At 53.1% G+C, this 14,595-nt stretch overlaps 1 protein-coding gene across 3 annotated transcripts in view; it reads right to left on the bottom strand.

Moving 5' to 3' along the window:
• Positions 1 to 1,488: 1,488 nt before the first annotated feature.
• ZFAT (zinc finger and AT-hook domain containing) overlaps positions 1,489 to 14,595 on the bottom strand; it is a 156,909-nt gene continuing 143,802 nt past the window's right edge. For 2 of the 3 annotated variants that reach the window (XM_061438536.1, XM_061438538.1), the window contains one exon: positions 1,489 to 2,958. In XM_061438536.1, coding sequence (XP_061294520.1) covers positions 2,719 to 2,958 — 240 coding nt within the window. In that variant the 3' untranslated portion in view covers positions 1,489 to 2,718. Of the gene's footprint in view, positions 2,959 to 9,617; positions 14,527 to 14,595 lie in introns of those variants that run through there. The other variant, XM_061438537.1, reaches the window with a different exon arrangement.

The raw sequence follows: 14,595 nt of genomic DNA, 5'->3' as shown, positions 1-14,595 counted from the left end.
CCCCGTCACGGCTAAGAGAAGGGCCAAGTTGACTGGAAAATAATTTACTTAGAAAATTTTGTGATGTATGGTAAATTAAGTCCTCCCTTCAGAACACGTTTCTGCTTTTGTTTTTTGTTATTTTTCCTCTTCCAAAGTAATACTCCACTTAATTGATTCCCAAAGACCTTCTGCTACGACCTAAAACTGTTGCCACTGGGGGGAGATGGGCATGGACCTGGACTTCATCTACGGGTGAGATGGACAGTTCATTTTGAAATTTTAAAAGGGGTGAGGCGGGGTGATGGAGTTGGAATCAAACAGTCTTTTCAGCCTTGAAGGATGGAACCAAAGGATACAGGGAACATCATCAGTGACAACAGATAATGTATTTTAAATACTTACTACAAGAAAAACTAATTTGCTAAATTGGCCCTGTAGATATAGTTATAAAATAAGTCACCATCTCCTCAGACAACTCAAAACTCAGGCTTCTCTGGTGGCTCAGCTGGAAAAGAATCTGCCTGCAATGCAAGAGACCTGGCTTCGATCCCTGGGTTGAGAAGATCCCCTGGAGAAGGGAAAGGCTACCCACTCCAGTATTCTGGCCTGGAGAATTCCTTGGGGTCAACAATCTAAGATAACAGGAAATTTTAAAAAACCCTCAAAACTCAGAGCAACTAATGCCGCTGTGCATCCACGGCCACACTGGGAGGTCACAGCCTCCTTCCCGGGCATTTCTCTGCTCGACACTGTGCCAAGCACCTCATGTATTCTCTCGGTGAATATCACTGCCTCTGAGTCTTATTGTCACGTGTATGACGCGTCTAGCATACTAGACTAACTGTGGTGATCATTTTGTAATGTATAAAAACATCCAATGACTATGCCATGTACCTAGAATTAACATAGTGTTGTAGGTCAATCATACAGCAAGAAACAAACACACACACAGGCTTCTAAATATTGAGGGGAAAAAAATCCATCATTTGGTTGTACCATTCACTTCTACCAAGATTGGTAAAAGCTCACCATCCTTACTAGAGAATGACTCAAAGCTCATTCTTTAGTGGTGGTGGTGTTTAGCCGCTAAGTCCTGTCCAACTCTCGACCCCACGGACTGCGGGATTTTCCAGGCAAGAATACTGGAGTGGTTGCCATTTCCTTCTTCCAGGGATCTTCCCGATCCAGGGATCAAACCTTCATCTTCTGCATTTGTAGGTGGATTCTTTACCACTGATCCCCCAGGGAGGGCCCATTCTTCACTGAAAATGGGTCAATAATGTCCTCCTTGGCCACAAAAGAGAACCAGCCGTTGTAGGATTAAAAACGATTCTCAAGCTTTTTTCTTTGTTACTGAACGGAAACCTTTGGCTGTTTTTAGTACCCAAATAGCGTCAAGGACTTTGTTTCGTGTGAACAGTTTTGTGAGTCCTCCTATGTCATTATTTCCATTATTTCATTGTTTAGAAATGTGAAAGTCTAAAGCCATGAAGAACAGTTTGGCAATTTACACCTCAAAAGGATGGTTTATTCAAATAATTGGTTAGAATCACTATAAATTAAATAAAACTTCATTTGATTAAAAAAAAAAAAAAAATCTTGACCTCAGTGAGCTGGACAGTGAGTGACGCCATCAGGAGACCCCAGGGCTGGATGGGGGGTGGCGGTACTTGCCTTGACACCCCCACAAAGCTGTCACACAGCAGAGGCGCAAAAGGTGTGGGCTTTACCAAGAGCCCCTGGATGAAAAGGTCAGACTTAGGAGCGTCGGGAAGGCCTAACGGTGGGTTTACTGCCCCTCTTGAAGCGGGGAGCGGCTGCTGCCTCCTCTAGGCTGCAGCAAACCAAAGTGACGTGCCAGGAAGTGGAAGGGAAGACTACTGGCCTCTCAGAGTGACCCCGAAACAAGGCGCACGCTTTAGAGGGAGAACGACGTCACCATTGAGTTCTGGGGCCTGGGGTCTCACAGGGGGTGGGAGGTGGTGGGGGGCGGACATAAATCCGCCAACCTAAAGGAGGAGAAGGACTCTGGTAGAGGAATGCTTTGATTCTATCCACCCCACCTCCTTAGAGCAGGTGGCAAATAGGAAAAAGTGCATTTATTGGAAAAGCAAAAGAATTCTAAGAGAGGAAGCTGAGACCCCTCCACCTGGGATGGGACTGGGTCATCAAATCACGCTCACGTCACATGATAGTAAGTGCTTCGGAGGCTCCAGGAGGGCGGGACTCTGCAGGCCCATCCCTCCCCTCTTTTCTCTGCTAAGTGATTCAGAAACGCTAAGGTCACCTCCTCTGGCGGCTGTCTTTCGGTCACCGGGCTGCAGGGCAGTCCCAGATAAAGACGGGGAACCTACACGGGGTCGGGGGACAGGCGTTGGGGCCATGATTCAGAGAAGGTGCTGATGAGGACTGGGGTGGGGAGGGGTGGTCTCTGTTTGAATCTTGACGCAAAGGGGCTGCCCAGGGAGGGCCCTGTTTGGGGAAGTTGATGCGAAAGTCCTCCTGGAAGTGGGTGAAGTGGGGGAGGGTGTGTGTGTGTCTGTGCTGCGGGGAGGGGAGAGGGCTCCCGTATTGCTGGTGATGCCAACCGATGGCCTTACCCACCCAGAGGAGGACCAGGAGGGCCCCGCGTGGCCACTGGAGCCGGGAGGGCAGACACGAGCGCATGCGGAGCACCGGTCTGGGGCCTTCCCGGGTGCAGCCCTGCCTCATGGCTCTGTGGCACACCCCGAGTCCCTAGAGCTCGGGGGCGGGCGGCCCCGAGGCCTGCTCCTCCACTGGCTGCACGGCCTCCTGCACGTAGACGATGAACTCCGAGGCCTCCCCGCCCTGAGTGTAGACGGTGACCGTCTCGATGCCCTCCACGTCGTCGGACGACACCACCAGGTGATGCTGCTCGGCCAGCTCGACGGAGGCCTGCTGGAGGGTCTCCTGGATCATGACCGTGTGGTTGGAGCTGGGCTCCTCGTCTGTGACCTGCGGGAGGGAGAGAGAGAGGTCACAAGGCGGGCCCCAATTCCAGTCCAGCCGGGACCAGAGGAATCCCATCGACTGGCTACGGAGCAGGCCGATTCCAGACAAGGCCAAACTCCAGCTGGTGCTAATGCCCTGACTCTGTTCTGGTCTGTTTTACAACTGCTATTGATCTTGAGAAGAGAAATAATACAGATAACATAGGCAAAAATTAGAAAGTGTTGAGACCCTAAGAGTTGCAAAAGTGACTGACAGAAAACCAGCCGAGGAGGAAAGTGACGGGCCCGGACTTGGCGAGCTGGGGAATGACCGCCTCGGACACAGAGCAGACGTCAGGGTGGCTGGCCTTGCCCTGGGGCTGTGAAGGCGAGGCAGGAAGAGCCTCTCTGTCCTGCACTTGGTGGGGCGTACACAGCACCTCCCTCGCTGTGGGCTGTGAGCCTGGAAAGGCCACTTTCCCCCATGACCCTCGCTGTCTCATCTGTGAAACAGAGATTAGAATGCCCACTTCAGAGAACGGCTCGGAGAACTGAAGACGCTTTTGTAAGCAGAGCGGGTGCTTAATATTGCCATGCCTTCCAGGCCCTCATTCAGGTACTAACAATGTTTCCCTACGGTACTGAGGCATGTCAGTTACTCACTCATTCATTCATTCAACAAGACCGTCCTCGTTTCATCAGAGTCCCAGTGGACTGAGCTCTCTGAGGGCCAGGCTGTCACTACCATGGCACAGCTCTCCCCAGATACAGGCGGGCGGGGCAGGTGTGGGCCCAGGGCAAGCAGCCAGTGTCTGTGGAAGGGTGCTCCGCTGGGTGCCAGTGAGTGATGGATGCTCGGGGAGCACATGGGGGAAAGCCAGTGTAGGGGGGAAGACACAGGACAGGGCGGTGCTCTGACAGAGTGCCAGGCCAGCCTCCAGGGGAGGCATGGGGGTGGGCTTCAGGCAGAGCGGGGACAGAAGGAGCAAGGACTCCCAGGACCCCCAGGAGAGATCCGGAGCAGTGGGCTTGCTCAGGTGGCCTCTGAGAGCTTCCACTCATGAAATACTTTCGGACTCCCCACTGGCTGAAGCCTGGCTTACACTTTCCTCCCTGCCCACCCCCTGTAAACACGACCCACACCATCTCTGGGACCCACGTTCAGGCTTCCAGGGGCCTCCCTCGGCCCTGGGCCTGAGCCATTCCCTGCTAGCAGGAAGGGCTGTGTTGGGGGGAGCGTGGTCAGGTTTAATTCAGAGACAAAAATGGAGGAGGCCCGTCTGGGGTGGGCGTCACACAGTTACTGATTGGAAGGAACCTCCAACTTGCACAGAACTTTCCAGAAGCTAGAGAGATACCCTGAGTGGGAAGTATTAGCACATTTGGCCTGAGCTGTCTTTCTACAGTAGATAGAGGCCTTTCATCCCCTCTTCTTTTACTGTTTGTTTCAATTTCATGAAATGGGAAAATGTACTGTGAACCAAGACTTTAGAAGTAAATATTGATTTACTTCACTTTGAAAGAGGGAACCTGACAGACGGGTGGGAAAGGGAGGAGGGAATACTGGACAAATGCTTTTCTCTGAACTGCCGGTCAATTCCACATCAAAGTAAGGAGTTGCGGGGCACACAGGATTTATGCTGGGGTCCCAGGACCTCACGCGGGCAAATCAAGCCCATCGAGTTCAGGTAAACAGATGCCAACAATCATGATAAAATGGGCGAGATCCACCAATACATGAGCTTTGAGACGCACTCCTGGTGTGACAGCATGATTCATATACAGCGACTGCCATCAGAGGTGAAGCCCGGAACAAGGACGAAGTCACCAACAGCGGACTTCACTGTCCTTCTGAACAACTCTAACACCTGAATGCTGATTGGGGCTGACCCCGCTGCGCAGACAAGGAGGTCCCTCCGGGCCCAGGCTTCGGATGAACAGAGCCTGCAGTGCCTGTTCCCAGGATGGCAGGGCGGGGTCCCGGGAGCCGGCCCAGGATGACCCAGGGGCAGGAAGAAGGGCAGAGACCAAGATGAGGCCTCAACTCTGTCCCATGAGGGCTGGGGCCACTTCATGGAAGGCGGTGGTGTCTGCAGATGGTGGGAGAAGGCATGGCGGGCAGAGGGGAGGCAGCGAAGAGCAGGTATGTGCTCACCGCCCCACCAGTCACCAAACTCACTGGGCAGGGTCCCCACCTTCCAGATAGGATCACCAGTTCGGTTCACGCACTGCCAATTCTGAGAGCAAAATGAAATTTCCAAATGTAATCCTCTGGGCTTACTTCACCAGGAAGAGTGATGGAGACGAAAGTGAATGTGCAGCCATGGAAATCCTGTGAAGGGTGACCCTCCTGGCCGGCACACGTGTCACGGGAGGGGCATTCAAAGAGTAACCCAGGGTTCGGTCGCCGGCTGGTACTGGCCCGAGTTCACGTTCTCATGAGCTTGAGTGTGCAAATGCCCAGCTTCGCGTGAGGCTGTGGAAACGGGAACTGGGGGGCATGGAGGGCTACATCACAGAGGGGGTGCTGAGCCCCTCCCCCAGCCTCGGGCACACCACCTCTGCCAGGACTCACACTCTGCTTCTATGTTTTATGTTTCTGCCAACCACAGACTTCCTTCTCTGCCCCCGTGGCACCCAGTGGACACTCTCCTCACCCCAGGCCCATCACTTGCACACGGCGTCTTGTGGCCTGGGCATCTCAGGGAAACCTCTAGTGCCCAGTGACTCATGTAAGGTCAGTGGGCTGGAAGGTAGCTCAGATCTGGATGTTAATCCAGGTGACCTCAAGTCCGGGGACCTTCCCTGGCTGGTGCTGTGTGGCAGCGACTAAAGAAATGATGTGTCATTGATCAGTAGGGTTAAATTATGACTTTCTACCCGTCCTAATCAGTTTAGGGCTGACTGTATAGCTCTCGACCATTTTCTTTGTTCAGAATGATCGCTCTAGCAGTTTAATCTATTAGCACAGGCTTACAATTGTTCTCCACGGTAGAAATAATCTGCCTTCACGGTGTCATTATCCCCCGAGATAGGTACTCCATTTTCCCCAAGTGCTGTATCTAACACATCTTCCAGCTAAATTATTAGCAGCACAGAGAGCTTAATGGAAAACCTTAACCCACAGGAGTGTGCAAATTATTCACTAAATCAGGCTCTGAGTTCTGCAGCTCTGCCCACCTTGAGTGTTCCAGAATCTAGTTTTCTTCCCTGTGTGTGTGGTATGCTAAGTCGCTTCAGTTGTGTCCGACTCTTTGCAACCCTATAGACTGTAGTCCACTCCAGGCAAGAATACTGGAGTGGCTTGCCATGCCCTCCTCCAGGGGATCTTCCTGACCCAGGGATCGAACCAGGGTCTCTTATGTCTCCTGCACTGGCAGGCGGGGTCTTCACCACTAGAGCTGTCTACAGCAGATCACGAACAGAGCCCAGCGCTCCGCAGGGCTCCTCTCTCCTGGAGTTTTCCGCCAAGACCCCACCCTCCCCACAGAGATACATCAGCTAAGGGGCATCTGGGAAATGAATGGGGTTGGCCTGCGCCCCAGTCCACACCTCTGCCCTGCCTCTGAAAGATATGGAGGGGGTCCCGTCTCTAAGACCCAGATGCTTAGCACCCCCACCTGCCATACAAACTCGGCCATAAGTGACAAAAGGGCTTTTGAGCAAATAAATGAAAAGAGGGCAGCAAGCAACCCTACGTGCCGTACTGTGTGTCCCCACGGGTGTCCCTGCCCAGCCGGAGCCTGTGTGCCCGGAGCCGCTGCCCTGCGCCCAGTACCCTGCCAGCCGCCTGGGCCCTCCCCAAAACGTGACTGCCCTGCTTGGAGCCCCTCTCTCACTCAAGCTCCTGCCTCAGTGTCACTGTGTCCAACAGGGCTTCCCAGACAACTCCCACCCCCAGCAGAAGCAGCGGCCTCAGACACACCCCCGCATCTCCTGCCCTTGTTCCTTCAGTGCACTGTCGCCCCTGGAGACCACGTCACCTGCTCATCTATCTATTCTTCATCAGGAGCTTCGAGAAAGCAGGGACCCGGGCCGTGCTGGACTTGATTCCAGCACCTACTATGTGGCCTGGCATGAGGAAGGGTCTGGCCAGGGCCTCATGAACAGTCAGCGTCTGGCCCCACGACTGCATTCGAGGGGGATCTGCATTCTCCACGGTCGTTTACATGCTTTGCAACCAAGGGCCCTTCTTGTCTTTGTTCTGTTACCTAATTTTTTTTTTTCAAATAACATAGTCCTTTAATAATTGGGGGAAATGAAGCAAAAAGTAAGAGAGGAAAAAGAAAAAGGAAAAAGGAATATGCAGAATTGCTTCTTTCAAACGCCACAAGGTATCTTGGCTGAGAAAACATTCTCCCTCAGATGCACAGGACAGTCATCAGCACTGTGCTGGGCACAGGGCGGGCACGTGGACAGCTGTGGAAAAGCTGACCTCTCCAGAGCAGTCCATCAGGCACTTGGCCTGCACCCCAAGAGAAGATGACAACGGAAGAGGTCCCAAGGCCACATGCCCCCTCAGCCTGTGCCCCAAGAAGATGAAAGAGGTCCCAAGGCCACGTGTCCCCTGAAGCAGCAGGAATGGGAGTCACCGTGCAGAGTGAATGCAGCGGACCCTGCAGGAGGCGGATGCAGCTACCGGGTGGAGGCTGATTTCCTCAGGAAGACGAGGTCTGGTTCTGAAGGGACCTTGCAGCATAAAACGCTGCTCGCCAGGATCCCCACATGCACTCAGGCCCCTCGGAGCATCGCCTGATGATGGTGGCCAGTGGGTGGGCAGACAAAGGTTACCCGGGCCCAGGGAGACTGAGAAACCAGAAGAGGGATGAAAACAAGTTTTAAAATCAGGAGCAGATCTGAAGGGCGGGTGCCTGCAATGGGCTGCAGGGCAGCAAAGGTGCGGCCTTGGCTGCAACAGGGACGAGTTCCATTAGCACCTGCTCTGCAAGACAGACAGAGCAGTGAGCTCTGTCTGGACACCTCTGAATACGGAACCGTTTACTGAATAAGCCATTGGACAAGTGTCTGGCTCTTATCTGTCATACACGCAGCCCCCTGTATTTCAAACACTCTCGCTGAGAGTTAATTGTCAGACACTCTGCTAAAGGCTGGAGACAGAACCGTGGGTCCCCCACTTTCTAGACACAAAATGGTTGCCAGTTCAGTGGAGGGGTTGGAGAGGACACTTCTCCTGGACCCCTAGGGTGGGGTGGAGCTGGGTGGGTGGGGAGCAGGTGGTGGTCAGCAGTGGTTTCCTGCAGGAGATGACCCCGGTCTTGAACACTGGAGGGTTTCCAGGAATCGAAAGAATGCAAACATCCTCTCAGGTCCCTTGCACTGCAGAAATTCTCAGACTCTAGGGTACAGTGAGAATTAGAGGGCTGCAGACAAAAATCCAAACACTACAAACCAGAAAACAATGAAAAAGAACCTTGCGGTCAGTTCCTTTAGGTGAAATGCTCCCCTGGGTGTGTTGAAGCTCTAGGGAAGCTGTCTTATTTTTTGCAGCAATTAGGGTTTCACTCACTGCTTAAATTATAGCCAAGCAAGAGCTTCCTCCAGCATTCTCAATAGGAGACTGCAGACCCATTTTCCAAGGTTAATAAGCAAGCATGTTTACTGTAACAACCCTAGGTTAGGTGTGGCGCTGCCTGAATCAGAACCAAAGGGAAATGGTAAATATGATCCTGAATTTACAGAGGAAAGAAAAGGTATGAACAAATGTGGTTTATAAAAAAGCATCATAAATTCCCAACTCTAAAAATATATACACATCTAGGGGACCAAAAAAAAAAAAAAAAAGAGGAGGTGAATACTATGTGCAAGACATTTGTTGAAATATCAAAAGATAGCAAAAGATATTCACAGACAGGGAGAAACCATTCCAGAGATCAAAGAAAATTTAAAGCCTTTAAAAAAAGAGCACGAATCACCCCGGGAAGGGAGGAGGCCTGTGACGCATGCCTGCATTCATGAGACGTCCCTCCCCTCCACCGTATTTTGCTCTTGGCTGCAATGAGACAGCAGAAACTTTCTTCTTTTCTGAAAACACACACCCCGTAACAGTGCAAAGTCCGGGCTGTAAAGACTGACCGCCTGATAAAAACAGTCCCCGCTAATGCATCCTTGCTCTCGGAGACGCTGAGGGCTCCATCTGGCGACACTGGGCCCCCTGGCGCTGAGACACCAGGGCACTGGGGAGCCCCCTGCACAGAGTGGCCTTGGTCAAGGGCCAGGTGGGGACTGGCCTGAGGGGAACGGGTGGGTCTCTTTGCCCGGAAACGGGAAGAGAGACCTCGAGCTCGTCACAGGATGAGTGTGGGAAGGCTTGCACGTTGGCCAGACAGACTGGGCAGGCAGCCGGGTTAGAGGCAGAGGCCCGGGCAGCAAAAAGGGAGTGCGTGGCCAGGACCCATTGTGTTTCTCAGGCATCTGAGTGCAGACTGGTGTGATCTCAGGAAACCAGGTGGCTCAGGAAAACAGAATCCTGCTGTGAACAGTGGTACAGCGGGAAGGGTGGCATGGCCTCACTCGAGAATTAAGAAATAGCGGGGACCCAGTGCCTAGCACAGGGAGAGTGAAGCAGCATGAAGTGCTCACGATTGCTGGCAGGTCGGGCCCTCCGGGGCAGCGTCCCCACCACTGTCACCTCTCCCCGCACACCCCTCCGCCCCACCCCCCGGGTCTTGATTAGCACACCCTCCTCCAGACAATGTGCATGCAGCACGGAGCTTCCAGCAGGCCTGATGTGAATGAGCCTAATGTTTGCCGCAGGAGATGTTTTTAAATGGAACCCAAACAGAGCATCTTCCCAGCGACAGGGAAGGAGGGGGCAGGCAGTGGCTTCTAACCGCCTCTGAGTATCTTCTGATATTTAGACAAGTTTGCTGTGCAGGATCCTGCCCTTTGGCGACCTGTCAGCACACATACGTTAATTTCCACTCAATGCCACGCATGCCTGGGCTCTGTATCGCTGGCAGGCACCCGGCCCCTGGTGGAGGGGAGTGGCGGGGGGAATGTGCTTCTCCTGGAAGCCTCCCTCCCCCTGCCTGGAAGCCCGTCCAAAGGTGGACCACTCTTGGGTCAGTCAGGGGTTCCAGTACTGTGCTCACTGAAGCCCCCTCCACTGCATTTGGGGGGCATTTCCCTCTGCGTGTGGCTCAGGACAAAAGACCTCTGCCCACCTGATGTTCACCAGTCCCCGGACCTGATGGGTGGGCGCTCCATGGAGACCTGGGCCCGATGGACTCCTCCCCTCCCTCTGCCATCCCCAGGGCCCCTCTCCGTGCTGGGCCGGGGAGGTGGCACTGGCTTCTCGCCTCAGCGATGGAGACTCTGCTCCGTGAGAGCCAACAATCTATTTCCTCTAGAAGTTTTTCTCCGTGTCCTTTTACACAGGTGATGGGCAGCCTCCAGGAGACCCTGGGGACAAGAACATGGAGCTGGCAGTGCACACCCTGTTCCCCCCAGGACCTTCAGAGCCGCCACCCCTGCCCAAGGGAGACAGACTAAACTCCCAGCGACAGAGCACATCCAAGTTCTGTTTGTTGTTGTTCAGTCGCTAAGTTGTGTCTGACTCTGAGACCCCATGGACTACAGCACACCAGGCTTCCCTGTCCTTCGCTATCTCCCGGAGTTTGCTCAAACTCATGTCCATTGTATGGGTGATGCCATCCAACCATCTCATCCTGTGTTGCCCCCTTCTCCTCCTGTCTTCAATATTTCTCAGCATCAGGGTCTTTTCCAGTAAGTTGGCTCTTGGCATCAGGTAGCCAAAGTATTGGAGCTTCCGCTTCAACATCAGTCCTTCCAATAAATATGAAGGGTTGATTTCCTTTAGGATTAACTGATTTCATCTTGCAATCCAAGGGACTCTCAAATGTCTCCTCTAGCACCACAATTAGAAAGCCATCAACTGTTTGGCACTTGGTCTTAAATCTTTATGGTCCAACTCTCATATCTGTACATGACTTCAGGAGAAACCATAGCTTTGACAAGATGAATCTCTGCCGGCAAGTGATGCCTCCACTGGTCTAATATGATGTCTAGGTTTGTCAGAGTATCCTGTTTAAAGACGGTTAATGACAACAAAACATAAACCACTTCAATCACTCTTCAAACTCACCCAGGTAGTTCGTTGGTAACAAAGTAGGTCTAAGAAGAGTCAGGGACTGTGAGGGTCTTACTCTGAGGCCAGTGCAACTCCGAGGTTGATGCCCACCACGTGCGCTGACATGAGCAGCCCCAGACCCTGGGTGGGAACCCCACGTGGACACCGCCTCCTGCTCATCTGGCCACAACTCCTTTCCTTCCTGTACTTCTCTGAGTAGGGAGATCGCCCACCTGGGGTCTCTCCTGCCCTGTGCTGAAGTCAGGCGCCCCTTCTGGCTCAGAGCCCCCCACCCAACTCCCTACTACTTTGGGCAGGAGGTCCCATGATGCTGCTTGGCACCAGATTTTCCGTATCAGCCTCCTCCAGGGCCTTTCCAGGGATGTGTGAGTGTTCATCGCTCAATCGTGTCTGACTCTTTGCAACCCCATGGACTGCAGCCTGCCAGGCTCCTCTATCCATGGGATTCTCCAGGCAAGAACACTGGAGTGGCCTGCCATTCCCTTCTCCACTCTCCAGGGGGGGTGACCCTGAATGTCACAACCACGGCACGTGGGACAGACAGGGTCACATTGTCTCTAGCCGTGAACACGATGCAACCATCTACCTGGACCAGGCAACAGACTCTCCTACATAGCAGGAGGCATTTCATCCATGCTGGGACTCGTACTGCTGAGCACGGGGCCTGGACAGCTGCATCGGAACCTGCCTGCTGCACAGAAGCTTCCGGAAGCAAAAAGAGTTATGGCTGACTTATAGGAGCTCAGATTAGAGTTAAGGAGCTATGTCACTCCTATGACAGGAGCTAAGATTAGACTCAACCAGAGCCAGGCACCCCGCCAGCTGCTTCATTTGCATAATTATACATAACCCACACATCAGCCCCACAGGGTAGGTTCTATTATTTTCCCACTTTACAGATGAAACAACAGAATTTCCGAAAGGAGAAGGGCTTTGCCCCAGGCCACACACTATTAAGGGTCAAGTGCAGCCAGTCTGGCTCCCTTTCAGCTGCTTACTGCACTACTGGCTGCGTCCTTCTCCACCCACTGTGACCTGGCCTGGGATGACCCCTAAAATGGGCTTCTCAGGAGTCCCCCTGTGCACTGCTCATTCAGGGAGGGGCTCTGTCTTCAGGGCTTGAGGCTCCCTGGGCAAGGCATCCACAGCAACTGGAAATCAAGGCTGCCCCAGCACGGGCACCCCAGCTCACCCAGCTCGGCGTCCGGAGTCTGGTCCCCCAGGGATGCTGGGCTCTGATTCACATTTTGAAAAGATCACTCTGTCAGAAAACTTGAATTTAGGGCCACAGAAGACAAAGTACTCAGCCTGGTGAAGAGCCAGGTCTGTGACCAGGAAGGGAAGCTGACAGCTGAGGGCGGAGCTCCCTGGGCTCCACGACACTCACGAGCAGCCCAAGGAGGGGACGACGGTGCAATGTGGAGTCTGATTCGGCAGGTCTGAGGGGGTCCAGACAGTCTGCATTTCTAACAATCTCCCTGATGCTGATGCTGCTGGCCCTGGGACCACATTCTGCGTAGTCAGGGCTTGATGGGGGCAGCAGCCTGGGGACAGAGGAAATATTCAAGGTACCTTATGAAGGGAGTACCCACAGCAGGGAAGGACTTGCTGATGGATCAGATGTGGGGGTGAGAGAGGCCGAGGAGGGAAGACAGACTCCCAGGAGCAGGAGTGGAGAGCTGCATTTACTAGATGGACAGGAGGCAGGGGGAGCTCCTGGGCTAAGATGGGCGCTCCTGCCCATGTGGGAGTGACGAGCAAGAACCAGCCTGCAGCTGCACTGCCCTGGGCTGAGCCTGAGGCTGGAACAGACCCCCTTCAGATGGGGATTGCAGCTCTGGTTCCTCCCATCTAGAGCCCTGCCTTTGCCCCAAACCTGCAGCAGACCTAGAGATCTCAGCCAGCAAGGGGACGCTGCAGGGACGGGAGGAGGCAGCTAAAACCCAGCTACCCTGGCCAAGGACACGGATCAGGAAACGGGCACCCGAGCAAACAGTAATAAACACGAGAGTTGGGTTGTTGTTAAGTTGCTAAGTCATGGTCGACTCATTGTGACCCAACCCCACGGCCCATAGCTCACCACGCTCCTCTGTCCGTGGGATTTCCCAGGCAATACAGGAGTGGGTCACTGTTTTCTTCTCCAGGGGATCTTTCCGACCCAGGGATCATACCCGCATCTCCTGCATCGTCAGGGGGGTTCTTTACCACTAAGCCATCAGGGAAGCCTCAAACACAAGAGTATTAACACTCAAATAAAGTGGGATTCTGCAAACTGCACCAACCGAGCTGCAGCTTCTGAGGCACAAGGGGAAATCGGGTCTTAGGGAAAAGGGTAAAAGAAGCAGGGTTCAATGACGGACACCTTCAGGTCAGCTAACAACGTCTTACGTGAAAAAGAGTGTCAGGATGGAGTAGAGAAAAACTTTTATTCTGTTTTTTTCAGACAATTTCCCATATGATCATGGATATACAATGGAACTTACTTTTACTTTTAAAATTTCACAAAGAGATGGAATTTTCAGTCACTGCCACGGAACAGGAGGGCTTAGCAAGTCGCAAAAGAGCCGTGAAAGGAAGCACTTGTGCATATCAGCCTCAGACATCATACCAGAAGTAGAAATCACTTGAGGGAAAGTTGTATTTGAGACAAAGACAAAGATTGAAATGGCCGAGGGAGAACTAAGGCAGGCTCAGCAAGGACAGCAGCCGGCATGGGGTGACCGGGAGGGTAACCCACAGCCAAGCCCCCGAGCGAACCGTCTGGATCTATATGCTGAAGGTCACCACCCAGCTCAGCAGCAGGCACTCCACAAGGAATGTGAAGTGGGCAAATATTTGAAGAGGCTACCTGTCTGTGTAATTAGACGCTTGATGTAATTCAAGTTGGCAGAGCCCCAGGATCAAATAAATTCTGCCACAAAGTTCTTTAGGTAGGAGCCAGACCTCACCAATCAAAACATGCAGGTGAGAACTGACTCTCATGGGAAGGGCCATGAGAAGAGGGAGAAAGAGAGAAAGTAGTCGGTGAGACGTCCCCATTTATACACCAATCAGAAGAACTGGGCATCAGAAGATAAAAGGTAGATGTCTATTTGGATGGCAGGCATTGCTTCTACCACTAACAGAGAACCCAGAATGAGATCATCCAAGGGTCAGCAAGCACAGGGGACGCTGATGCCTCAGTCCTGCAGTCTACATCGAATCTGACCATCCACGAAAGGCAGGCGGCTTCCCGACAGGGGCCTTCCCAAGGCACGAATCCATCTCGACTGCCATCACCCCGCAGAGTCAGTGTGTGTGGGAGGGTGTGGGCATCCCCATCACACGACGAAGACACACAGAGACGCTAGCAGTACTCCCAGAGGGGCGAGGCTGCAGCTGCCATCAGCTCTTCCCACACTATATACAGTCTCCCTGTTCCAGGACAGAATCCTTGGATGAACCGCAGCGGTGGTGAAGCCACTGTATCGGGGAAATAGAACAGATAGTCAACTGAAGGTGCCAGGGTTTGGCGATGAGGAAAAGAATAAA

Source organism: Bos javanicus, chromosome 14, assembly GCF_032452875.1.
Source record: "Bos javanicus breed banteng chromosome 14, ARS-OSU_banteng_1.0, whole genome shotgun sequence".
NCBI classification, from domain to species: Eukaryota; Metazoa; Chordata; class Mammalia; order Artiodactyla; family Bovidae; genus Bos; species Bos javanicus.
The sequence above is the reverse complement of the archived record's forward strand: the minus strand, read 5'-3'. Positions and strand labels throughout refer to the sequence as shown.